Here is a 27,908-nt window from a genome sequence, read left to right as displayed (position 1 = left end):
CATAATCAGGCTCAATCAAACTTTTTCTGCGAGTAGGTGCACGACTCTCTGCAGAAGCAGCTTTGATTGAAATTTGATTGCAGGATTGAGCTGGAAAACGATAATAAATCAAACATTAATATTGAGACAAGCAATTTCTTTTGTTGTTGATGTAGCGATTCTCCATCCTCATGATGTGAAACTACACCCCCCCCCGCCCAGGTTAAACAAATATAACTATCTATTAAAAACACAACATAACTTACTTAATAGAACTCTGGTCCGAGGGCATTATCCCCTGGTAGGGGACAGTATAAGGAAGGTAATTATTCATTCTAATCACGGTTTATTGCTATTAGAAACAAGAGTTTTTATTTTATTTATCATACTCAAGAAAAAATAAAAAATAAAACATCTGAAGCTTTTTTATAATTTCCAATTGATTTATATTAAAAAACTAAAAATCTGTTATTGTAGTCAGAGCCCTACAATAAGACATTTTTGCATTTCTCCACTGTAAAACACCTATATATTGAAAAAAAAAAAAAAGACGACAAAGAAATCAAATTTACAGACTTTTTGTTTTGGCTATAAGTTGATTTTATTGTAACCAGCAGAATATAAACAGGTCTGCTGTGTTTCATTTCAACTTCAGTAATAAATAAAAAAATACAAATAAATAATACATTTAAAAAAAATCATCTTCATCAAGCAGAAACACAAGAGTAACTGGAGCCTGGTAGGATTTACAGGCAGAATAAATACATGTGAAACCCAATTGGAAATCCAAGACCAGAAAGACACCAGCATTTCAAACAGTAGTGTTGCTCTTAAATACAACTGTACAGTCTAAATACAAAAAGGTGGGGTTGTAAAATGATATGTACAAAAATCAAGAATGATCCAGGAATTAGAACAAAAAAAATAATAATTTAAATTTCTTTATCCAATACTACAGTCTTTTTAAGAAATCATGTTTTTTTTTTTGTTTGTGCAACGACCAAAATAATGTAGAGAAGTGTTTCATTTTTATTCAAGTTATATACCAGATTTATCATCAACTGAGCCTGCTAACCTATCCTGGATAAAAATATTTAAATACAGTTAAAAAATCAGCACAGCTACAAAACTGCACTAACCGCAGCATTATCAATACGTAGCTTTGGTATCCTCTGAAAGGCACATGTTGATTCAATCCTCCTAAACCATCTACTGTTTTTTATTTTGTGACCTCTGCTTAAGTAATGATCATGTAAATTTTCTTTCAACTGGGAGTTCCCCTCCTCCTTAGATCTCTCTATAAAACTCAAGTATTCCTCCACATGGAGAATGGCAATTAAACTCACAGAGTATTCCTAAGTCAACCTATACGTTTAGGGTGGCTACAGCTTTTGAAAAATATCTAGATCACTTTCAAGACCTTGCAGAGCCCCTACGATGCCCACATACTCTTACAAGCATCACTCATCTTGCAAATTCTACCCAACAGCAGTGACAGATTGTCATGCAGCAAGTGCTTGGGTGGTCCCTTTTTTCTGAAAGCTTCATCTTGTTTTTGGGCACCGCACAGGGCTATTCCAGCGCATTCACTTCAGATTTCGCAACTGAAACTTTAGAAGACAGCCATCAGGAAAGAGGCTGCGATGATCACCTCTTTCATTTTGCACATAAACCTGCAGGGAAGGAATGTGTCCGATTTGATCCGAGGAAATGCACAAGCCCAACCCACATGGAGTTCATTCCGCTGTTTCCTGGGAGAAAAGCACTTCCCACAAGCCACTGCTCTCGCATTCTGTGTGAAGGATGTTCAAATGTAGCTTCAGCAGACGTTGCCTCTTCCCAGCAGGCAAGCCTCGTTAAAACTACATGAAGCTAAGCAAGGTCGAAACCAGAGACCCCTTTCAATTTGTCACAATGTCCAAGGGGTCTCTCACACCAGCACTCAAGGAAACGGAATGAATTAAAATAAACATTTTAACATTATAAGCCTAGAAATGATCTACAAAATATACTGAAAGCTGTGTAACAACAATAAGAGAATCAACTTCAAAACATAGATATATAACTTCTATACTTTTCTGTCATGTCTCTAGGCAGTGCCAGCAAGAGTCCCGTAGACTGAGGAGTCGTCTGTCTGGAAAAGAACAGTCTAGTCTCTGTCAGGCCATGTTTGAAGTGGCCAGGCATGGCAGGGTTTGGTCAGTTTCGTGTTGCCAGGCAATGGAAGCTACACAGCGAACACGCTCATAGTGCTGGTCTGGTCTTTGAGTCCCATGATGCTGTAGGCGATTCGTTTCAGGTGGCCGGGTAGGTGAACCCCAATGTTGCGGATATCCCTGGAAGGAGAAGAGAAGACAGGGTCAGAATGATCCCTGATAGGCAAGCAGAGGGCAGTGCATCAGAGGAAAGCAACATTCTTTTATTCCAGAGATATTCTACTGGGGGTTTCAAAATGTTCAGCAGATCACATTGCCAGCCTGATCAGGTAGGGTCGTATGCAAGAGAACTTTGCTGCCCATACCTCACAACCTTTATTAAAAGAGATGACATGCCACGTTGTATTGTGGATCACAGCCCTGAATTCCTATATTTTAAATTAATTACCAGGGGCAGGTAGTGGAATATCTCCCAATGGACCATTGGACACTTGGTTGGGCCAGGAATTTAAAAGGCCACACTTGTGTGTTAGATGTAAAAACAATCCAACAAGAACACCACTGTTCAGAGAGTTATGAATGCACCATGCATAAACCCACAGGCAGACAGCGGTACCCAGCATCAGAAACTAACAGCAAGCTGTGGTTACCAAGACAGTACAGAAACAGACTCAGAGAATCCAGTGAGCACAGTCTGGGTTAAACTCAAATACTTGGGATAAAAGAGTTGAAAATAAACAGTGGCTTTTACTGGAGAATTCCCAGAGGGTTGGTCTGGGTCAGGAAGACCACAGAGTCTCACAGTGGGATGCCAAAGCCAAAAACCAAAACCAGATCTCCCTTTTGCAGATTGCTGCACCCACTCAGCAAAAACCAGGCCCTTTGTGCACTCATTTTATTTCAATCAAACAAATATAAGGGCTGTCAAGGCTGACTCAGTCCCTCCATACCCTGCTCTCTTAGCTGGGCTCTCTGCACACGCCCCATGGACGACAGACTACAAACCATGCAGAGAATTTAAAGAGTCTCTGTGCCTTCTACTTACAGCCAGCAGCCAGTAAAGCTTTAATAATGATAATGTTCTACAGCAACGAAAGAAGCAGAAGCTGAGGAATGCTTCTAGATGGGATGCAGTGGTTTACGGTTTTTGAGTTTAATGACACAGTGTTTGCAATCAGGGCTATCATAACTCAAGCAGCTTTTTCATTAAAGTGGCTGTCTGAGGCATTTTTCCTACTTTAACCAATACAAATCCAACAAACACAAAGAACACTTGTGCATCTTGGGCTCATGGCATGCAACAGGACCTTGGAACAATTTGGGGAGGCTTTAACCGTGTGTAGGTTGCAGAAGGATCAAAGTTGGGGTCAAATGTTTTGGTCGTGTAGCATTCATGAGCCCAGCCATAGTTAGTTTGCAGCATTGACCACTGTTTGATTTTCAGCATTAAAACCCAACCCTATTCCTTTATAGAAGCACAGAACCCTATTCCTCGCTAGAACCCTATTCCTTCATAGAACCAAACCCATCAATTTGGAGGCAGACGCAATAAAAAACAAACTGCATGACTTAATGAAATCCCAAGCCAAGAAAAACAATAATAAATCAAAAGGAAGCATTAACTGTAATAAGGCTACGCCACGGTTTAATGAAAAGTCTGGTGTACTCGGCCAAAATAGATTCCTTTGTTTCAAAATGCCTGTGTTGGAAGTCAGGTTAAGCCTTGCCATCTCTCTGCTGCAATACTCACTCGTTCCTTATCTGCACCACCTGCTCCATGGTGGTGATCCCTGCTGTCACAAAGTTCTCGTAGTACTGGCTCATCTTAATGGACTCTAGCCACTCCGCGACAGACTGGAAGGGAGAGCCGTCGCAGCCACTGGTGCTGGGAAGGCGGATGGACACCCTGTGCCACAAACAGACAATCAGAAGATGTAGCTACTGCCTGCTTGTTGGCTGTCATTTCTCCCGATTTCTATCAAGTGTGTTAATTTGAGAAACCAAAAATGTAACTCAACTACAAAAATACTATTACGTATTTTTTTAAAGCTCCTTACAGACTACTTTTGTAAAACAGAGACCTTTTTACACTGTTGTAACTACCATCATACACATAATTACATAAGAATTATTTTTAAAAAAGCAAATAGTAATTATACGGATTCCTCAATATTCTGACATGAAAAACGCCAGTCCCGTCTTCTCTCAAAAATAAAGAGGGTTTCTTTTACGAAAACCAAGACTGCAGAATAGGACTTCCTGGCTCACCTGTTTTCTCTGAGCCTTTCAGGCAGATCTCACAGTAAGAGACCTGTTATGCATGCACCTGGAGCCCAGGAATGCACAGAATAGAAGAGTGCAGGGCTGAGGCTGGACAGGTGCCAGCTCAGGAAGCCTGTGGAAGAGCTACCAACCAACCAGCCTGACTCTAGAATGACAGAACCAAGCTCTGCCACAATAAAAAAAAACAAGCTACTTTCATTGTAAGCCCTAGCTCTTATCCTGAAACCTGTCTGGAGTTCCCTAGTGATATATGGTAGTATCCACTGTACCACCCCCCCCCACCCCCAAATTGGGTTCTACAAGCACACTGCCCCCTGCGAAGCAGCTGCCAGAGTAAGAACGCAGGCCTCTCAGCCCAGTCAAAACCAAAGAAAACGGCAGCTGGGCTGTTGGCTTTATCGAAAGCGCCGTTTACATGTTTTTTATAGAAACATGAACTGCAACCAAATAGATCCTAAAAATAAACAAATGAAAGTATTTTAAAAGCCAAAACAGACTTTGGGTTCCCATCTCAGTTTATAGAGTTTCGTTGGCAACCTTTCAGGCCTGTCTTGAAGAGTTTATTTATTTTTCACTGATCTGTGCAGAGAGGCAGTCGTTCTGTGCCGGGAGCGTGACTGACTTGCAAATCACGAGATCCGAAGCTTTGTAGCAACTCTACATTTATGCTTCATCGCGCATAGGACTAGGTGCACGGACTGTGGTTTGAGACTTGTGACTGCCAGCATGTGCTCTCAAATTTACTTTGTGTTCTGGAGCAAACTTCAGGGCACAGTAGGGCTGCCCAGTAAAAGACTTTCTGAGCATTCAGATGGATTATTTCAGTAAACAGAAACCAAGGAATGACGTGTTAGTATATAGAACTGCACGCTGCGGTGGCTGCTCCAGGAGGCTGTGCTCACCGAGGGTCGAAGTCTGCGATGGCTTTGAGGGACTCTGGGCTCCGGAGCAGCTTGTCCAGGATGCTGACTATGTCAGGGAAGCGGGGGCGCTTGGATCGATCCTGCAGCCAGCACTGGATCATGAGCTGGTACACCGCCGACGGGCAGTCCATGGGGGCAGGCAGCCGGAACCCCTCGTTGATGGACTTCATCACCTGAGGAGGAGGAAGGGGAGTTAGCTGTGAAACTGTGTGTTAGCATAGCCTCAGTGTGCAAAGACCTAATCAATCATCATAGGACGCTTGCTGTCTGCTGTGCAGTACAGCACAGCACCAGTCCACATTGTAAATATTTAACTATGCAAAACGTGCAGACTGCACATAAAAAGATAAGCAAGAAAGCTGTTTTCAAGTATTTTAAACGGTTTCTTCAAAAGACTTGTTGCTAACTTTGTGGAGCAAAAGGCGTCCAATATACACAGAGGTCAGATACCACAAAGGAAATGTCATTGTATTAAAAACGGTTCCCATGGTCTTATGACTTCTTAGTCCCGACTCTGAAATGATTAAAGTTGTGTGGACTCCATTAGGGTATCACTTGTGTGTTTTACCCTGAGTGCGCAGCCAGCCTGGCTTGTTGACACACCTGTGCAGGTATGCAGGGGAGTGATAAGAGAAAGCAGAGCGCTTGAGAACCAGAGTAATGCAAGGGCAAATAACTGAAACTAACTCTAATATAATTTAGGACAGCGAACAATGCTAAGCAGCGGAAATTAAAAATCCCCCCTCTCCACCAAACGACGAGTCTGAACCGCTCTGTCTTGGGCCACTCTTGCATTAGATCCCGCCCACGTACCTCGTGATTGGACATGTCCCAGTAGGGCCGCTCGCCGAAGGCCATCACCTCCCACATGACGATACCAAAGCTCCAGACATCACTGGCTGAGGTGAACTTCCTGTACGTGATGGCTTCTGGAGCTGTCCAGCGGATTGGGATCTTTCCACCCTGCAGGGGAAGATGATGGGAGTGAGGATCGGAAAGCAGAATCTCACACTGACTGGGGTAGCTACAGCTCCATCGTGACCAGAGGACCTCAGTAACAACTGACAATCCGAGGTGATACCAATTAAAAGATCTATTTCACTTTACAAAATGCTTTTGATGAACAAATAATGAGTGAATCTATTTAAAAAGGCACAGAACCGTGAGTCTGTGCTTTCAGTAACCCCCCTTCTCAATTAGTTTCAAGATGAAAGCTTTTAGAGAAACAGGATGTCCTTTGTTGTGGTACATGGTGCTTAACTACAAAATCACACAATAAACACGACTTAGACATGCGTATTAATTCCTCAGCAGTACTTATTAAAAGCGAAGCATTCAGTAGTCTGCAAGCACAAAGTCTGCCCCCATTTTTATGGAAGCATGTTAAAGATATAAAACGAACAAGAATGTAATTTGACATGCTTCGACATGATTTCTTGACATTGCAGAAACAAAAAGGGGAATGGAGCAATGGAACAGCAATGTGGTCCTCATGTCAGGTTTGCCCCCCGCCCCCCTCGCCTGCCACACTCACGCTGGTGGTGTAGGTGCCCTCAGGCTCGTCCTCCAGCACTCGTGACAGTCCGAAGTCGGACACCTTGCACTCCAGGTTGCTGTTGACCAGGATGTTGCGGGCGGCCAGGTCACGGTGCACGTAGTTCATGTCCGAGAGGTACTTCATCCCAGCCGCGATGCCGTGCAGCATTCCCACCAGCTGATACTCAGAGATATCCCCATCACGGTCCTGTTCAACACAACACATCCATCAGTGCCAGCACCAGGACCACAGTGCAATACCAAGATCAACACAGCCATCAGCACCAGCACCAGGACCACAGTGTAATACCAAGATCAACACAGCCATCAGTGCCAGCACCAGGACCACAGTGCAATACCAAGATCAATACAGCCATCAGTGCCAGCACCAGGACCACTGTGCAATACCAAGATCAATACAGCCATCAGTACCAGCACCAGGACCACAGTGTAATATCAAGATCAACACAGCCATCAGCACCAGCACCAGGACCACAGTGCAATACTAAAAAATCCCCAATGCTTTAAGACTCCTCGAGCACCTAATAGAGATGAAAAGGGTCCTTACCCTCAGATACTTGTCCAGTGCTCCGTTCTCCATGTACTCTGTTATAATCATGACGTGTTTATCTAAAGGGGGAAAAAAATGAAACAAACTCAGCTTTACAATGTGTACAAATGTAGAAGAGTCACACACACACTGTTAGAGTAAAACCCTCAGCAACCCTTAGCTGAAGAAACTGCTAGCCAGATGAATACAGCTCGACAGTGTATCACACACACTGCCACCTCCAGTCAAGTTCTAAAAGAGGCACAGAATTTAATGAAAATCAGTTTCAGCAATTTTCTAACCCCACGATTTAAGCAACTCCTGCTTCGTTTCACCAGATGTTGGCAATACCCAAACGCTTGATGTCAGTGCCACATTGAAGCTGAGCATGTTTTACCAGGAGAAAGCCTCTTCTTGGGAACTTACACTTGGTGACGACTCCCTCCAGACGGATGATGTTCTGGTGGCTGAACTGGCCCATGATGCTGGCCTCGCTGAGGAAGTCTCTGCGCTGTTTCTCAGTGTAACCGGCCTTCAGGTGCTTGACAGCCACAGGAATCTCCTTCTTCCCTGGGACTTTGAGAATCCCTCGGAACACTTCCCCAAATTCACCTATAAAGGGAGCACAGGAGGGGAATCGTTCAGCTACGTTACATCATTACTCAAGAGCTAGTGGCCCTCTCAATAAGCTTTCACTCTATCAATACAGGAACTAAAACAGTAAACCATTGTTAATTGTATTTTGGAACACAGCAGTCAATAACATTGCCAGTATCTTTCCGATTAAATAAATACAATTCATTATCTTAGCTTACTGTACATGGTTCAATGGCACCATTAGAATATCTTTGTATATACGTGAATAGGGGAGGATCAAACATGTTTCAGAATTGCATTACAAAAAAAAAAAAAAAAAAAAAAAAAAAAAACCGAAAAATGCCACTCAGTAAACTCAAATTTTGTAGCAGGCCAGTACGCCTCAAAGAGTTCCTGATCAACGTATTGTTAACAGCTAGCATCCCACTTCCCCATTGGATCTAGAGGGCACTATGACCCAGAAGATGAGCCCTCACCGGCTCCCAGCACCACACTAGCCAATAAAAATGTGACTGCGGGCCAGCCAATCAGAGGAGGGGTGCCATTTGACTTCAGTAATTTGTTCTGATTCACTTATGTTCCTTTTTATTGCTTTCTTTGTAGTGCCACCAGGTTTTGTTAATCAGAATACTTTTTTAGTTTTTTTGGGGGAATAATTTTTAAAAAAAAAGAAACGACGTGGCAATCATTCCAACACTTGTCATTTTTTCTCCACATATGGAACTTGACGTAACAGTTTTAATGAGGCTTCTAATAACTACCAGCATCATTTACCAGTAATCTCACCCCCCAGGCTGCAATTAAACAATACGTTCAAAACAGTTCAGACACCTGCTTTGACTTTTTGCTCTGCTTAAGAAATTTGGAACCAGCTGTTTGAACAAGACATCCTTTAAAAAGGAGCAATAAATAGTTGACGGAACCCATAGAGAATTATGAGGGGTTCGCTATTACAGTCAATCTTTTAATGCGGTACTGTTAAGCAACAATGTAAAAAGTGAAGTACTAGCGCAAATTTACTGTATCCAATTATGCTATCTCACTGTAGTTTATTTTTGTAAGGAAACTGACAGAACAACATCCCTTCTCCCAGCAGGAGCCCCTCTTCCACTCATTTGAACAGCTGTGTTTGATCTCAGGAACAAGAGTGTCATTGGAATCACCCTGGGGGTCAAACCGTAAACCTCAAACCCCCACAAGTTACATGGGTATTGGCATTGAGATGAGAAACTGTACTGATGGCAAATGGCTCTACAGCCATCTACACAATACAGATGTGTTGGAGCCACAATGGAGCCAGTTTCACAGTCTTGTCCCCCCACCCACTCTAAACTCAGGATGGAAGCAGGGAGGCAGGTCAGAGAGGCGCTTACCGGCTCCGATGACTTTCTGCTTGGTGACATGCTCAGGGTGGATCTCTGTGGCGAACTTCAGAACGGCCTGGTTGGGGTCCTCGTAGGTATGAGGGTCCACGTAGGTCTTCAGGGGCTTCAGTTGTTCTAGGGAGGGAGACATCAATTACAGGAAGTGGTAGGAATCTACAAGCACTGACACAATAGCTAGTATTTAGAATGCCAATTCATTCTATAATACATTTGCATGCCAGGCCTATGGGAAAATGAATGGCAGCAAATATAGCATAGTATTTTTATAGCCATGGTTCTTTCACCAAAGGCTACACATTAATTCTCTGCATATTTGATCACATCCCTTCAGGATACATCTGACCAGTCCTGTGTCTTTTAAAGTATTAAGAAATTTAAATACAGACATACATTAAAAGTAGCTAGGTCATGTTGGGGAATACAGCCATGGCAGATTTTTGAACCTGTATTGGAATGCGGCTGGGACAAGGAGGTTAACACCCCCCCCCGGCTCCTCTTTGAATTCGCTCACTCTCGAGCGCTCACGCCAATTCAACAGTAACCCCTTCCTAGTGAAACCTGGCACTAGCGAATCCCACGCCCCCTCCCTTGTCGGCTGCTGGTGTTCCGGGACAATGGAGCTTGGAGGATGGATGACTTTTGACCTTGCCCACCCCCCTGGTGACTAGAGATTACCATCTGGGGCTCCCTGGTCAACGGTCTGGAACACATTCTGTCCAGTCGACATATACAGCTACTGGACACTAGATGCCAAAGCCAGTGCAGAAAGGATGCACGATACCCGTGTGCAAGCCTAGGATTGCTACATACAGCAAGAGTGCACTGACCCTTGAAACACATGCCAATAGGGAGTTCTTACCTGTGCTGGAGAAATAGGTGTCCTCAGGTCCCTGGCGGGCATGTGGGCTCCGTTTCCTGTTGAAACACAACACAGGTCTTAAGGAAAGGCCAATGCTGTTTGTAACATCATCTGTATAACTGAGTCAGCAATAATAAATTGGGGATGTACTGATTTAATGTTTCTGCCAATGATTCATTACCAATTAAACCGGCATTTAAACAATCAGTCACAGGTCTATGAAGACCGCTTTTAGAGATTCGTTGACAATTCCTTTATAAGCAGGTTGGACTGTAGATTTTGACCATTAAATGAGAAACATCCATCTTATGTATTTCATGACTCCTAGACCTACATTTCATGTTCTTTCTTTCTATTCATTTTGCAAGAGCTAAATTTAGTTTGGTGCTTGTCGTTTATTTGGTTTGTAAATTTCACTGGATGAAATGCACACTTAAAATGGAACAAACAAGAGTTCACACAATCGTGTTTGTTCAATGCTGTGCTGAAGACAGGTCTCCCCAGATGGCGGACTTTGATCTATAATTCCTTGATACACTGATGAGCTTATTTAACACAGCAAATAGTCTAACACTTAGGTACACAGGGCACTTATTTCACATGATAACTTAACACACAGTTAAAACCAGGACTGGGTTACCCACCTTCTCCTCACGAACAGCACAGCCCCCACAATCACCACCATGGCAATTCCACCAACTACTGCTCCCAGAATGATGCCGGTTTTACTCTGAGCTTCCTGCTTCTCTGCAAGAGACCACAGACCACCTTTATTCACACAGTCACACATAATCATTTAATTCATGCATGAAAACTTCCAATTACACAGCAGTTTCTGTAATCCTACAATGATTTCAGTTAAGCCTTTCTGAGAATTTCTCTATAGGTTTGCCTTAGGCAGCTCAGGTGTGGCTCAAACAACTTTAAATTTACTAGGCAGACACACTCCCCACAGTAAACTCCAGCTCATCCCCTTGCACTAACCTTCGTGCAAGGTTTCAAACTCGTGCTCCATGCTGTAGGTACCCATTCCTTCAGGCGTCAAGGCCTGGACCCGGAAAACATAGGTGGTGCCTGGAGCCAGGTTAGGGATCGTCACCGAACTCCGCTCGCAGCGGAGGACTGTGTAGCTCTTCTCATCCACCTGAGAACAGATTGTAAATACTGAGGGATGGCCATGTGCAGTAGCAATGGCTGCTGGGAGTCTGCAGGGGTTATAGGGCAACATAAACAGGAGCAGAGGTCTTACCTTCTTGCGGTACGTGAGCTCGTAGCTGCCCACGCGGGTCACCTGCCGACGGGACACGGCCCAGGAAAGGGTGAGGCTGGTCTTGCTTCGCTGTTCCAGACTCATTGACGTCACTTTGGGGGGGTCTTTAGGCAAAGAGGGAGGAAACATATTACAGAAATAGAGATGAGGAGATACAGAGATATAGATAGTAGATATAGACTGCTGAAAACAAATTCTCTTGTGGCTGCTAATAGTTTCCTTGCTATTGGCAACTTTTCTTCAGTCCAAACGGGCAGCAGCACTTTGTTGTGGAATGATCAAACACGCGTTATGTGAAACAGGGACAGTCCACTTAACGGCTTCAGAAAGGAATGTTTTTTTCCCCAGTTAGGCTTACCTGTCCGGCTGATGCTGACCGCGACGGAGTCCACAGCTTGCTTGGCGCTGTGCTGGGACACCCCGTTGTGGGCCTCGATTTGGAAAGTGTAGTTCACATGTGCCTCCAGGTCCCACACAGTGACAGAGCACTCCGTTAGCCCGGTGGCCTGTGGCTCATACCTCACGTCACAGGGCTGGCAACCCTCCTTCTCCCAGGCACAGCGCTCACACGTCACGCTGTAGGTGATGTCATCGCGGCCGCCCGTCTCTTCTGGGGGAGACCACGTCAGCTGCACCTTGGCTCCAGCTCCCTGGGAAACAATGTTCCGTGGAGCCGAGGGCGGAGCTACAGGAAAGAAAGTGTCATCAGCAATACTATTCCCACACAGCCACATAACATCCCCCATTCCAGAATGCCCTTGTGCTGCTTACCAGTGCAGTCAAGACTGACGGAGTCGCCCGGTGCTCTGAAATAGCCTTCCTCACAGTCACAAGACGTGGAACCTTCTTCAGAGGGCACAGTGTGCAAGGGGCACGTCATACAGGCATCATTCGACACATCTGGCTTGAAGAATCCTGGTTTACAAGCTGCAAAAGAAAGAGAAGTTAGATTTAGTCCTGTTTTCTAGTTTGTTAGATTTAAACACATTAAAAAAATCATCTAAAGCTGGAAGGACAAAAACAACCGATAAATGCGTATGATTTTGTAACAATATGCTGTACAACACAGTAAAGGGTTGATTAGGTGTGGATATTTTAAAAAGTCACCAGTTACTTTTCCTTACATAAAATCTAAGGAATCTGCAGGAGTGTTAAACCTCACTCTCACACACAGTCTTCACTACGAAACACATTGCACAACATGCCACACTTCTGTTGTAAATGCTTGGTTTGTATCAGCACCCACACATATATATATTTCACATGTATGTTTGTGAACAGATCAAGCCAAATCAAGTTCAATGAAAAGTGAAGTTAGCAAAGATTTTGTGCTCAAACAGAACAGATGGAAAGCAGGGCCCTGCCTAAAAAAAAATAAATAAAAAGCGAGACAAGTACTTAAATAAATTTGGAGACTCGGCATACGACAGTACTTAGGGCAACTTTTGTTTATTGCATCATCTGAAGAATTCTAAAGAGACCAGGCAGTACTGATCCATCATAATTTAATGACTAAGGTATATCATTTTCATAATTGTTTTTACAAAAGGATTTCTTACAATAACAGGCACGTTTCTCTAGTTCAAATTTTTTTTTTTTTTAAGTAATTGCATTTATGTAAAAAAATAAATAAAAAAACAAAAACACACGCACTTTGTCTTTGGTATTAAAATGCAGCTTGACAATGCTAAACAGTTTCTCCAACTTGTTTTTTTAAATGGCTACCGTCTTGAAAAACAACACTGCTCACAAAGTTTGCTACAAGTTGCAGAGACAGTGAAAACTTTTCTTTTTCAGGAACTGTTCTTGAATGTGTTTTGTGCGTTTGTGACAGACAGCAAGTGCACCTGGAGGACAGACAGGTAGACAAACTAATAAAGAAACTAAAGCCCTGGGAACAGCACGAAACCTGCTGAGCTCTCCTGCTGGCTCGACAGCAAGGGAATTATGGGAAGACACAGCTGTCTCCTGTTGCCAGGGGACTGGGAAAGCTAGGAAAGAGAGAGACAGTGGATAGGGGGTCTTTGTTTGAAGCCAAGACCCCTTGTGCAGGACTGAGGATTAGGGTTTGTAAACAATGCCATTAACAATGTGCCATTTTCAAGCGCCCTACCCCCTCTCACCCCTCACTGATTCTACACCAGTAAACTTTAACACGTATTGCTGCAATCCTCCCCTGCTGGGCGGCTTCTAAGAGAGGGTGGACTCCCATGTGCCTACTGGTGGCCCCAGATCCATGGCATTGTTCTAGTAATTGCTGAATGCATGCATGGGGTTTCCAACAGGTTTGAATGTGCTCCCCGCCTACCTCTAATCGTGCGTGGCATGGTTCCTCACGTGCAGTGTCACAACAAACAATGTGCAAAGAACCATCAATCTCAACAGATCGGAGGCAGGGGGAGGGGGCGACAAACAAATCCAAGCCATTAGAAGTCCTGATTTTCAGCAATTAAGTTAGAAATAATTGATTTCCAGCTTTTCAACTGAGGTTGAAACAAATTCATGAAGGAATTTGTTTTTGCCTACATTAACAGAAAATCCTTCTTAGTGTAGCAAATTAGAGAGTTTGCTTGAAAAGTGGACTTAACGTAAATGAACTCACTTTAAGAAAAGTTTAAATCTGCTTTTACATGATTTTTTCAGTTAAGCAATCCTTTAAAGTGCATGGTATTTAACAGATTTATTTAACAGAAGTTGTCTAGCATTGAAAATAACTTCCTTTTAGTAGCTCAACAAGAGGCACATTGTTGGTTTTACAAAAAGCGCATACATGGATGCAAGTAATTACAAAAGCAATACCTTGTACCCTCACAGTGCATGGTGTGTAAATGCCAACGGCCCTTAAAATTAAGCGTTACCATAACAATTACTGACATCTGACACTGTTAAACTGCTTCTGCTAATGCGGTGCCCATAAAACGTTTTCCTTTGACTTGCCCAAACCAAATCAGATTGTCACGGGGTCAGACACTCATGGTCATTAGCATGAAGACCGCAGAGGAAGTTATTTAGTTTGAAAGAAAGGTAGGAAAAAGGGGAGAAATGCGGCTGAAGGAGGGGAAAAAAAATGCACACAAGCACAGTGCTGTAAAACAGGCGACGCTGCTCGCAAGCTAATTTTCTAATTTGGGTGGGAGCTGCCTTGTTTAAATTCCCTCTGGAGGAAAGAAAATGGAAAGGGCATGCGTGGGAGTCAGTTCTAAAATAAACAGCGTCGGTCACTCAGCAGGGCCGATGACATCTGTCCTGAAAGCGGTTCTCAGAGAGAGATTAAAAAGTGGAGAAGGGAGGGAGCAAAGGTGAGCTTCCCACTCTCTGGAGAGTTGAAAGGGTTGCCCCCGAGGCAAGCAACTTAACAAGCTTGTTCTTGAGGTCCCAAGAGCTGTGCGAAATAAAGAAAGAGGGGGCAGAAGGGGCAAGTTGAACAGGACTATAGCTCTGCAGCAGGCTACAGCTGTTGCATCAGCTTCTAATTAACCCAGCCTTCTCACCAGCACCCACAGTGGGGGAAAATTCCTTAACAGCCTAAACCCCATTCATTAATTAAGAGGGACAGCTGCATCGTTACCATAGTGCCAAGCAATAAACCCCACCTGTGCAATCAGTCTGAAGCACGTAGCTGGCCGCAATCTGCTAATTACGTTAACCTCAGAAGAACAGGATATTTTTTTTATTAAAAACCCACTTGAAGAGCGGTCCATTTCTGCCTCCTTCAAAAGCAGCTCATCTCACACCACGGTTACCATTCTAAACTAGACTGTTTGAAGAGTAAATTGATACAGAAGGCTCTGGTTAACAGCTCTGCAGTAAGTGCCCCTAGCAGAATACCATCATTTCAACACTGCGACACACCCCTCAAACCTGGCATGTATATGGACTCATATTAGGTGGCATTACAATCATGTGGTTTTAGCTCTGCTCTTCAGCCAAATCAGACTTGCATCTTAGAAGGATTAATGTGGTTTAACTCTTTGCGGTCCATTTATTCAGCGCCTGTCAGGAGCGTCCGGTCCAATTTATTTTCACACACGCCGTTTTTAACATGCATTTATAAAAGTACTTTTATTCACAGTAAAACAGGTTTAAAATATACTGCATATCAACAGGACACTCAGAACTGCATCTCCAGCCCCGCCCCACGCCTTGTTCGCTGTACTTATCACATACCTCTTCATAGTCGTGCATACTGATAAATCATCTCCTGATCACTCGTTTTATCACCAAACTCCTCCATAATGCTATCCAAATCATTATTTTATTACTAGAACATCTCAGAAAGCTTGGCAAATGTCCACGATTTTCTTTGAGCGTTGGAGGTGGAAGCAGCTATCTTGTTTGTTTATGTCCGTGTTATGTCTGTGACGAAGGGACTATGCGTTTTGCTCAGATCCACCTCAGGTTTTTTTTTTTTGTTTGGCTTCTATTGGTCTCTCTCAGCCACTGAAAGCTTTTCTCGGCCGATGATGTCGGACCTGGACCGGAAAGTAAAAATTGTAATGTCGGACCTGGTCGCAAAGGGTTATATATAGGGTTTAGAGAGAGAGAGATCATGTTGGTATGCATTGATGCTAGGTGTTGCTGGCTTCTATTCAATGGGTATATGAATTCAGATCAACATGCAATTACAAACCTGCCTATCTGTTGACTAGACAACAACAACAAAGGGCTGAGCACTTCAAAGGTTAGAGGGGTCACCCCAGGCATGAACAGTCTTTATTGCAACTATAAGGATCACAAATTGTACTTCTTGCTTGTTTAGCATATGCACGAGACACCCCGTCCCCACCACAGTTAATGCCACATTGCCCAACCGATTAATTTGAAAAGATCAACTCATTTAAAAGACCTTGCCATTTCTAAAGTCCTTGTTCTCTAGACACTACAATATGAAGACACAGCCGTCTTTTAGTCCTGCGGTATTGATTTTCAGGACTCTAAAGTTTGCACTCGAACAGAAGCTTAGTAAATTAGGCCTTTATCTGCAGCTGTTGCCACCCAATTAGCAAACTCCTTCCCCTAAATCCTTGACCCCTCGAGAAGCATAGGACCCCAAAACACCCACGAACCCAATCCAGTTTTAATTGAGGATGCATCCTTCACAGTTTGAGAAAATGGACAATGCAGATTCCAGAAGCAGGTGGCAGGAAAAGAAGACTATGTTACAATTCATTTTGGACTGCAATGCATTTTTATTTATTTTCATTAAAAAAAAGGTTTCACAGCCTTTCCCCTTGTTGGCAGAAGCCCAGGCAGTTCATCCGGTTACTCTAACCAGAGATTTTATTGAAAGAACACAACAGGAACAACAAGCCTCAGCTTCCTTCCTCGGCCACGTTAAACCAGCAAGAGTCGGATAACCGCCTTCCGCCTTTCCAGCGACTCCAAACAGGATGAACTGCAGAGGGTTTCTGAGGGCCAGAGCAGGCTGCCAGGCAACAGGTTTTTTAAAACTATGTTTCATTTGAAGCCATCGGAACCCTGACACTGTTGTCACACAGGTGAACTTGATTTCAAATACACAGAAAAGAACGCTGTGCCTAATTCTAATTAAAGCACAAGAAATCCACTTTAAACACTGGTCGAATTTCACGCTGAACTATTCTGTAATTTATCAGAGATTTATGTAACACCCACCGTTTGGAAAAGACGGTCATATTTAACTGCAGCAGTTAGTTAGTAGACGAAACAGATCTATTTTGCAGCAGTTCCTTTTGTCTCAGCAAATCTAGTAACCATGTGTGCTCGTAGGGACTCGGTTCTAAATTGGATTGGATAATGGCAGCTGTAGTTTCAAACAGCCTGCCTAGAAGTCTGTTCTAGTCTTGGATCCAGTGAACCAGTTTCCCAGCACATACGTAAAACAAAGAGAAACCAGTTGGGTAAACCGAGTAAAATCCCAAAGGACAAAGCTAAAGTCAAAGAGGGAGTCTGGCTCTCCAGCCTAACAGACTACCAACTTCCCCAGCCTCGGGCCAAGACTGGGAAAGGAAAGGGTTAACTCAAGACTGCCTGGGTGATCTCTCAATGTTGCGAGCGTCTCCGGCCATGGGAAAGTGGAGCTGTTTCTAAATCTACATCGTTCTGCTTTGTTTTGGTGCGAGGGAATTTGGCAGAAAGGGGTTCAGAAACACTCGAGGGGAATGCAGAGAATATCCTTGTTTATTTAATCAAGCCCCAGCGCAGGGTTTCACTTCCTGTTGTCGAAGCTCGAGCGGTGGCCAGAAGGGAGAAGCGGCGACACCAGGCCCCTGACAGTGGATCCAGCAAGGGCCCTGGGGGGTGAGGCAACTGAAGTCTCTTCATTCAGAACAGCAGGGTTTTAAACTCCCCAGGTCAAGGGTTAACCAACTCCAACTGCTGTGATCCCAATCCAGGAGGAGAACTCGTGTAGGGGAGTGGGGGGGAATGTTCGTTTCTCTAAAGAGGGAAAAAATACCAAGGTACTGCACTTTAAACACATGTGCGTATTGACAGATGTTTTCATTTTAAAACACTTTGCCCTGACACAGAGAGGAAAGGGTGGAAGAGGGAAATACATGGGCATCATAAGCCCAGTATAATAAGAACTTCTTATATTAACCTAATGAACCTTTGTCAGTGAACTGACAAAACACAGAACCTTTGTGAAGTCGTAAGGGTCAAGATGCTCGGAGTCCTTAATCTACACTGCTCCAGCTAAGAGGGCTTCTCCACAGCGTAGCCTTGTTACACAAGTGGACGGGGGGGGGGTTACGGGTGTCGTTAACCTCAGAGAGCGAGCAGCAGTAACAGGAAGCCAGGAGGTCAGGGAACGGATCTGCCGTTTGTCCTGAGGATTAGAGGAGTGATGGGGGCAGCTGTCAGTGGTGCCGGCTGAAATTTAAGCCTGGCTTAACACTTCCGTCGTCCCCTTTCAACTGTTCGTTAAACACAACACATACAAATCCCCCTGACAGATACCTGGCACTGGAGCGGCAGTGCTTCCAGAAGCCCTCCAGAGTGCAGAGACAGCTCTCTACTGAACCACTCCACAAACAGTGGGGTTAGACTCCAACACATCCTAGCACAGCAGTCAGCAGCCTCAACTGCTAATCATTATTGAGTCAATAACACACCACACAGCAATAGATGTCTTTAGCACAGTGGCATTAGTCTTAGTAATACCCTCACTTGAGAACTCAACGAAAACCAGAATTATGACACTATAATAAATGGTTCGGGGTGTGTTACAGTACCCAGACTGGGTCTCGATTGACGTTATTACCCACCACAGCACTATCAAAGCCAACCAAAACCCAGAGACAGCATTAATAATAGGCTTTCCAGGCAGTCTACTATGGCTCAGAATGCATGTTTACACTACAAATGGGTCACAATCTTGGGTGAAGTGAAGTACAGCAGGCTCTGAAGAATATACAACGTCTGAGTTGTAAAAACTGCTGCCAACGTGAATCAGATACTGCCGGCCCCAGGGCCTACACTATAGCAAAGCAGAAATTATGAACACAGTGGCTCATCTTCCAATACAAAACAGAGGATTAACTTGCATCCTGTTCCTCTGAATGAGTCGCGCGGATCTGGTGAGACACTTAGCAAAGCCAACTGGAAATCAGGTATAAAAGCAGCTTCCAGAGTTACAGCTTGCCAGCCTGATCCTGAGCGGGAGTGTAAACTTGGGGGCCGGCTATTGTTGGAGGTGTAGTTGAGTAACTTCCCCAGTATGAATACGGGCAGGTAAAATGTACAGAGTTTTCAATTCCAACCGTCTCTTCCTTTAGGTAGTCGTAAAAAGCTATGAGAGTGTTCTGTTGTACTGCAACTATTAGTGCCCTCAAGGCTTTGTTTGCTGGACAGAGTGGGTCCTTTTCCAGTGTGAATTTTACCTAAAACAAGCTGTACTATCCTGCCTTGCTAAAACTGTGGTGAAATGTGATTGACACAGAGTTCAATAGTTCCTTTGTCCAGCAAACAGAGCATGGTAATGATTGTGGTGGGAAGGGAAAATGGCGCAGACGCTAGCGCTAGGTCTGCTAGCAATCAGGAAGTCAGGTTCAAAGACAACAGAAGACTCTTGAAGGTCTGAAACATGTAGTTTCCTGGATGGAACATTCTTCAGTCATGAAGACAGAGAATCCTGAGGCTCCCAGCATGCTTTGCTGCTGGTGGTACATACGGAGTGGCTGAGCAGGGGAATAATGGACACTGAATTTGGCACAGCTCGCTTCTCACACTGTGTTGAACAACCGGCGAGCAGGTGGTGGGCAGCGGTCAGACCGGGACTTGAGTTTCCGAAGGAATTTCAGCCCAACAGCGAGGAAATGACACATCAAATATTTGAAGCAGCACGTAGCGCTATCATCTTGTTTACCTAATTAATCACTACTTCCAAGGCCAGCTTCCTTCCCAAATTCCCCTACATTTCACAACAGGAACCGGCTTTTGGCAAACAATATGAATTGGTTACCATGGAAACCGGCAATCACCCCACACCCCTGAAGTCTTTTGAGAAATCAGATTCAGGGTTCAGAACATTAGCTCCTGCCTCGCCCTTCCCCAAACGCGGCTCTCATGCAACAGCTACAGACAGACCAAGGGAGGGCACCCAGCCACAGGATGCCAACGCCAGTGATAACAGGGCAGAATTTGAGGGCGCCCTGGCTTTTGAATTGAATCTCAACGCACACAAACCGGGTCAAATTCATTGTCAAATTGATAGCTTTCACAGAAAGGTTGTCTATTAATAAAGAAAGTAACCACCCACCCTCCCTCCCACGGGATTCCTGAACACTGATTCTACAGGGGAAATAACAGAGGGGAAGCGAGGAAGGATAGAAAGCAGTAGAATGAAGAACTTAAGCAACTACAAAAATAATGCATTATGATACAAAGACATTTAGGGAGCCGGGAGTACCAAACAAGCAAAAGGCAAACTGTCGTCCAAGCCAGAGAGCCCTTCTAATTACCGTTTCAGTGGAAGTCTGTAATTAGCGAGGAGAAACAACTTTCAAATCTGTCAAACAAATCTTGTATATTTCACTGGCAAGTAGCCAAGGCCAGCTTGCTCTTCTCGGGATCCATGACTCAGAGACAACAAGATAAAATAAGCTGAACTCAAGGGAAAGAAATAAGATTCCCATTGCACAGCAGTTTGAACCATCCCTAGATCCATTCACTGCAAGCAAAAAAGCCTGTCCGAGTTACTGTAGAGAGGAAAAAACAATGAATCATTCCAATTAATGCTAATCTTTCCATCACTGCAATACACCAGACACTGGAAAGGGTCACCTGTCTGGCAATTTGGAAGCGTGCATCACAGACTAATTGCTTGGCACATCTGAAGTGGATTATCCGGGTGTAGTAAAGGCAGCAAACCTCAAGAACTTGAGCCATCGTCACTGTGCTCAGATAATCCTCTGCACATTCGCAAAGCGCAGACAAGCCCCCTTTTCATTGAAGACGAGGTTTAAGCCCCTATGGTGGAGATCCAGACTCCTAATCCACCCCCCGGTCCCTGGAACTCAAAATGCAGACATTCTGCTCTTCATACCAGCCCCACCCTGATCCTCTTCCCCAATCTGCACCTCATTGTGTCTGGGAATGAGGTGATCCACCAGTTGAGGTGGTTCAACAGCTTAGTGCAAAGTGATCCACGCAGCTCCTATTCCCACTCAAGTTACCCAACACCAGTGCGTTTTAGAAGGTTGAAGTCACCCAACCCAGATTTATCATACCTCGTCTTTTGCTTCACAGCAGTAAAAACCCAATACAGTTTAGCTGACCCTCCCATGGCCGCTCTGCCCTATGAAAACATTACCACAGCTCTTACTCAGAATCCATCTCATAAAAACCAAGTTACACCAACACTGCTTCAAAGGACAAACATTCAAACAGAAATGCAGATTAGCCAGCTGTCAGCTCTTGCTTAACGAACGTCTCTAACTGCACAGAATTCAAAGTATAACATGTCTTGTTTCTATGCATTTTTTAATTCAAACAGCAGCACCCCTCACCGGAAAAAAAACATGAAAGTGCTCTGCTGATGGGGAAAAGTTTTCGGCTTGTAACCATGGATGTTAAAGATGGGTTTTGATAAAGTGTTAACAATGGCGACAGGTGCAAATCTACAGTCCCCTGCTAACTTGCTCTTTGGCCTCATTTTTATAAATGCTCTTTTCAAATTCCAAGGTTCTTTCTGGGATTCATAGAGGACCCTGTCCCACAATTATACATGAGCACTAGGTCAATGCAAGTCAGCCTGCATTTAAACAAAACCGATAAGCAGTTTCCTCTGGACTGGAAAGCAACCCCTGATCAAGCGCATTTGGTTGCGTTTATCTGCCAAGAGGCAGTGGCGTGCGAGTCATGCGGGTACATGCAAGAGAGTGCTGGAGGGCAGGCATGAGAATCCAGGGCACCCAGGTCCCTCGTGTTTGAAAAGGATAAATAAATAAAATTGCCAAGCACGGCTGTGGCATTGGTTTGCACTGCAGATAATGTAATGGGGATCATCGTTCTGTCTGATTTGCAACTGTATACTACAGGTGCGGGCTGAGCCCTGCTCTATGAATTCCTCAGTGCTGCAGTAATCAGGGAGGTTTCCAATGTAAATCTCTCAGGAATGTATAGTGAGCAGACCACCTCACCCCGCCTCCTCAACACTAAAGCCCATTGTTCCAAGGCCAGCGCTCCTCGCCAGCCCCTGACATTTTTCAGACACCTTTAGGGATAGGGAAGGGTGGGGGTCATGTGACTCAGCATACCTGGCAGTGTAATTCTATCTTCATTTTTGTTAGCAAGGCTGATTGACCCACTTTCTGCATATCTACATTTGTGAACAATAAGACAAAACAAATCAAAAGTGAAACAAAAATGCCCCCTGCTCTTACCTTGGCAGCTGTTGCCGTGCATTTCAAACCCAGCCAGACACTGGCACTGACCAATGGGCACCAGCCACTCCCCGTCTGTGTTGCAGTGCATCTTGGGGGTCTCGTCACTCACAGCGTTGTCCACGCACACCCCCTGGACCTCAGCCAGAGATTGCGACTCCATTCCGGCCACCGTCTCGGGGAATCTGGCCAGGCTGTTGACCGAGGATGGGCACATCTTGTAATAGACTCTGACGGACAGCAGGGCAGCGCATGCTCCGATGTCCTGGAAAGCCAGGTAGAAGCCCTTCTTGGAGAGAGGCCCCACCGTGCGCAGCTCCTGGTTGATTCTGACCTCCCCCTTGACGCTGATCTCGTCGGGGGCGATGGTGGCGATCTTCTTGAAGCGTCTCTTCTGGAAATTAGTTCCGTAATCCTCATCGGACTCAGCGTAGAAGAGGTTGAAGGTCTCCTTGCAGGAGGTGGAGCCCCCAGAGAAGCTGTTGCAGTCCCGGACAATAAACCGCAGCTCGATGAAGATGCGCAAGGCCTCCTGCCGCTGGATGAAGTTGGTCCGCAACCAGTTGTCCTGGTCGCTTTCCTGGATGTTGCAGACAGAGTACACGTACATCATCGTCCCGTCCATCACTTGCTGGAGTAGGTCCCACTGCAGGGAGAACAAACACTAGTTAAGAGCCACGCATTATTCAGAGTTTATCTGGCATTAGATAGACTCATAGTTCAATTCCACTTGACCTGACCAGCACCTCGTTGACCTCCCAGGTGAAAGCCTCCAAATCCCCTTTGTTAATCTGCTTGACCTAACCGTCAGAATCCTGTCCGTACCAACAAACTATTTGTTTAAAACCAGCATTCAAATAAAAGGCCATTTCGAGCTGATCCTTAGAGTACATACAACACTCCAAGGCAGGTTAATTGTTATGACTAAAAAATGCCTTTAATTCAGTGTGATCCCTTGTCTGGCTGTTTATACTACAAGTAGATGGCTAAAGCAATGAATTCCAGGCTTGTTATAACACTCTGAAACAGTCCTTTCTTCCCTGTGGTACTGCACCTATTGGAAAGTGAAAACCCCGTCCTGTTACCAGAACTCCACTTTGCACATTGTGTGCCATCAGGTTTCTTTACTCAAACTGGGGGACAGGCGAGTAGAGTAGTAATTCTTAGTCACCTCTGATGTAGGCATTTGTGTTTACTGTTTATAAAGATTTTGTTTGTCCGATTACTCTTCCACACACAAAGATGATAAAATGAAGACTGTCACCTTTCCTACGCCCACATACTGATAAAATAAAAATAAAAAAAGATGTAGCTTGGATACATTCACAGAAACAGAAATGGCAACAGCTATGCAGCTCCAGACTGGGCCCCTTTTGTCGGCCTTTTTCATGATTCACATTCCCAGCAGGTCTTTGGCAAACAGAACCTGTTTGTGTTACCTGGCAATTGGGGTGAGGCACTCTGATCAGATAGCAGGCTCAGGTAACGTCACCTAGGTAATTAAATTCAGAGTGGCGTGCGTGTGTGTGCGTGTGCGAACACAGTGGTGGTGCGCGCAGGATAAAAGGGAAGGAAGGAAGATCCAGAGACAAAAACAAGTGCTATCTGAGTTGGGGGGGAGCCCATCTCCCATTTAAAAAAATGAACAAACTCAATCAGGTGCACTTTTGTGTAAAGGAACTATTATGACTGATTTGTGATGCAAACAGAAACCTGCCAGGTATTTTGTGATATATAAAAGTTGCATCTCCCTGTGCCAGTCAACTTAAGGCACAATAGGCGAGACAGCAAATCTGGCTGGGGTACAACATATTTACGTGTATTTTTGTCCAAGCCCTGTAATTTCAGATTACAGGACGACATTAAATAACCTGTCCTGCACCACATCTTCAAACAGGAACCTGATTAAAAAGCCAGTTCGAATGGCTGTTCATCCAGGACTCGGGGATGGTGAAGTGCAGCCTGGATTTACCCTGTCACCACTACAAAGGCTGTGGGAGCAAAGGGCAGCTGGTTTGTCAGCAGTCTCTCCCAGATTCAACACTGCCCTGTCGTCTTGCGGAAGTCCATTTAAGAGGAAAGGAATGCAGAGCAACGTGTCTGGACTCGTCAAGCAACCAGGGCCTCACCAAGTTCATCGCAGAATGGACTGTTCACTATTAACCCACTGAAGCTGTTTTTAAGGCTAAGTTAGAAAAAAAAAAGGAGATCAGTAACTCACCCCTTCTCCATAGGGCTGGGTCAGCCAGCCAAGCTCTCCCCCTGCAGATTCCATATCCAGCAGGACTTCTGCAAGAGAACAAGAGGATTCCTGTTTGAGGAAGCACCACATCTCAGTCCATCGCATTTATTAATCAAGTTGTCGACTGAAATCCAGCTAACAGCTAGTCATTTAAATATCAAATGTCTTACTATGCACGTAAAACAACGCTTGCATGGCCATAAAGTTTTGCATCACCCTTTAGAACTAACACATTTTGCGTCATAAAGTCGGATGAAACCTGAATTACATAACGCTTTGTAGCTTTCCATATACTTAACGAAAAAACGTATAAAAAATGTAAAATGTGACATTTCAAAATCCTGTACTACTATGGCTTCTGGTAGACTTTTGCCATATCACTTTCTTTGATTACCGATTATTATTAATAAAAGATCTATCTGTTCATACACAGATGTTTTATTTAAATGATGTCTCAATCATATATAAGAGAATAGAACACATTGCCTAGACATGCAAGCATCTCTGGGTTATAGGTTTTGAAACCACAGTATTTATCAAATTAAAAAAATAACAAAACACCATCACCTAGGTAATTCCAAGCTCTGGGAGATCTTTTCAGAGCAGTATTTCCTGAGAAGCAGTTTTTTTTTTACACCGAGATAAACGACCAAACACCGTTCTAGGTTTTGGGAAAAACACATACCTGGAAAGGAGCGCATTTTGTTAACTCAACAGCCCGTAGATTGCAACCTCGCTTGTGGACTAAATAAGGGGCATTGATACTCGTTCTTTTGCAAAAACAAGCTTTGCGTTGTGCGTCAAACAAACAAACAAACAAACCGTGGAGGTTTAAATATTTGAATTGCTCATTTTAGATGTTCTCAACCAGTAGAATATTGAAACGCATCACATAGAAAAAGTTTCTAAATGTACGTTACTTAGAGAGTATATGGCATTTTGGCAATCTGCACTTTGATTTCGTAATATTCTGCTTCAACCTGTCTTGATATAAGCCCCTCTTTTCAGAATGGCATACAGTAACATGTTTAAGTATGATTGTTATAACAATTTAATGCTGCCGTTTTGAATGCTACAAAGTGCAAACTTAACGTGTTAGCAAACTTTTTAACCGGAGCCCACCTTGGTAGGGCATACGTAATGAAGTGATGCACGTACTGGCGATATTTACAGCGTCTATGCGTAAATCACAAAAATCTTAATATAGAAATAATAAAGCTAGTCTGTCTGACTGTTCCTTTATGCACCCGGACCCCTCAGGAGCCAGTGCAACTAAACTCTGCACGACCTCCTCTTTCATCCAAGGTCGAGGGCTGTGTTTGGATCCAAAATTTTGCCCCCCCGGGGTACTTTATTTAGTAACCCCATTGCTGCATCACTGCAGTCGCCATGTATCTCAAATTAAAGAAACAGACAAAACCAAAAAATAAAAAGAACACATTAAAAAATATTTTAAAAAATGGCAAAAAACAAAAAAAAGTTACAAAAAGGGAAAGGGGTCAGAGTGCACTGTGCGACACCCAAGATCGGGAACTTATAGGAAACCATAAGGCTACCGTCCCCAATTTGTCATGCTTGAAATATTGAATTTCTCCGGGCAACGTCGGGTACTTCAGCTAGTGCATTATAAAACATTAAAACATGAATGTGGGCTGTAAATGACTGCCATCTGTACAGTTGTAATGCAAGTGTATATTCGCGTTACCCAGGGTCAATGCGTTCACCTAAAATGTGTTGACTGTGGAACCCAAAGATTAATAACCGTTTAACCCAACATTTTCACAAACAATTATTCAACCTCTTGATGATTATTTTTTAAACAGGATTATTTTTATAACACTGCACTAGCCTTTTCACCAGCACGTGTAAACGACGACTACTAATAATACAAAGGGAAGGGAAACCAGTCAGTCACTAGATTTCAGTACAGTTGGTATATTTCATGACCAGCTTTGGGCTCGCTTTATTTATTTATTTAATTTATTTTAAAAGGGAACCCCTTGACAGCTCACACAAGGGTTGATGAGAGTCGCTGTGTTTCTCTACCTGGAGGCGTGTTAAATTATTACCACACGGTCAACACCTTTCTAAATATTTCAAACGCTTCCACACACCACTCAAATCAAACAATATTGCATAAACTCGATTTCATACTTTCCTACGGTACGAGAGATTATAATACCACCCCCGTATGATCAATACGCTTTACCTGAGCACAGAAACAATACAAGAACCTCACTGACAGTTTCGAGAGCGCACAGAAGATTATTATTATTTTTTTAAGAATGACAAAAAGAATAACTTTAATCTCGTGGAAAAAAAAAACTCTAGACATTGCGGTCTCTCTCAGATATTAAATACATGTGGTCTACCACTGGTAATATATTCTTAAATTAAATGCAAATGTATGATTGCCAGAGGCATTGATCTATTTTATTCAGACAAGTAGGATCAATTTCGTAGGCTGAAAACTGTGATTTAATGTATTCAGCAAGACAAGTTGCAATCATGAGAGTCTGCAACAAAACACTTCACAGGAAATCCTAACTTCATTTATCGATTGACGAACTTCGAGCTAAATAATAGGCAACACGTCTGTTAAATATCTACTAGTATAAAGCAATGAGAAATCCCTAAACAGGATTTGCTTCAGTAACCGCCAGTACAACGAACTCCCCTGAAGTTATATCTTATAACTGTGGGTTTCTCATGAAAAGCAAAACAAAGAAAATAAAGAAAGTCAATGTCAAATAAATATATATATATATATATATATATATATATATATATATATATATATATATATATATATATATATATATATATACACAACTGCCAATATATACAACCAGAAATAACAAAATAAATTGAAAAAACGGAACTCTTTCAGAGAAGTCGCTACTCGAAAGCCATGCGTCCCGTCAGACTAGCTTTTAATTTTAGAAATAAAGTTTTGGTTTTTTTCAGGGAGAAGAAAACTTTTCATCAGACTTACCTTCTTTTGTCTGTAGACTAATAAATACATTGCTTATAAATAAAGTTACGAATAAAACTAGTTTAATTCCTTGGAAATCCATTGGTAGTATTTCTTTTTTCCTCTGCCTTGTGGACTCAATTGCAAGTAACTAGCCGAAACTTTCTCCTCTGGTTCCCCATTCCTGATCCTGGTGACTTCAACCAGTCCCGCCTCTAAATTTGCATGTTCCAAATACAGTGAACGAGGTTAAAGCAGCATGTGCGATACCTCGGCCCCACCTGATTCA

At 43.6% G+C, this 27,908-nt stretch overlaps 1 protein-coding gene across 2 annotated transcripts; it reads right to left on the bottom strand.

Moving 5' to 3' along the window:
- Positions 1-565: 565 nt before the first annotated feature.
- On the bottom strand, positions 566-27,908 carry LOC121328728 (ephrin type-A receptor 2-like). Of its 2 annotated transcripts, XM_041273730.1 has the most exons (17): positions 27,641-27,790; positions 24,625-24,692; positions 22,404-23,049; positions 12,310-12,465; positions 11,897-12,223; positions 11,518-11,642; positions 11,253-11,412; positions 10,913-11,015; positions 10,269-10,324; positions 9,398-9,523; positions 7,854-8,039; positions 7,446-7,507; positions 6,876-7,085; positions 6,155-6,304; positions 5,321-5,514; positions 3,886-4,041; positions 566-2,315 (listed from the first exon to the last, which is right to left on the bottom strand). In XM_041273730.1, exons 1-17 carry the CDS (start codon positions 27,720-27,722, stop codon positions 2,207-2,209), a joined length of 2,916 nt encoding a protein of 971 aa, XP_041129664.1. In that variant the 5' UTR covers positions 27,723-27,790; the 3' UTR covers positions 566-2,206. The 2 variants fall into 2 exon arrangements, with proteins under 2 accessions (XP_041129664.1, XP_041129665.1); XM_041273731.1 differs by lacking the exon at positions 3,886-4,041 and having other exon boundaries at positions 27,641-27,908.

The sequence above is a fragment of the Polyodon spathula genome, chromosome 16 (genome assembly GCF_017654505.1).
Source record: "Polyodon spathula isolate WHYD16114869_AA chromosome 16, ASM1765450v1, whole genome shotgun sequence".
Lineage (NCBI taxonomy): Eukaryota > Metazoa > Chordata > Actinopteri > Acipenseriformes > Polyodontidae > Polyodon > Polyodon spathula.
This window is presented reverse-complemented; position numbering and strand designations above follow the sequence as displayed.

Bases quoted from the DNA above. Each gene is read 5' to 3' on its own strand.
- LOC121328728 (XM_041273730.1), bottom strand. From the start codon at position 27,722: ATGGATTTCCAAGGAATTAAACTAGTTTTATTCGTAACTTTATTTATA. The intron at 6,305-6,875 runs GTGAGTGTGGCA...CTTCCCCTGCAG, and splicing joins AGGGCACCTACACCACCAGC to GGTGGAAAGATCCCAATCCG. The intron at 5,515-6,154 runs GTACGTGGGCGG...CCTCCTCCTCAG, and splicing joins GGGACATGTCCAATCACGAG to GTGATGAAGTCCATCAACGA.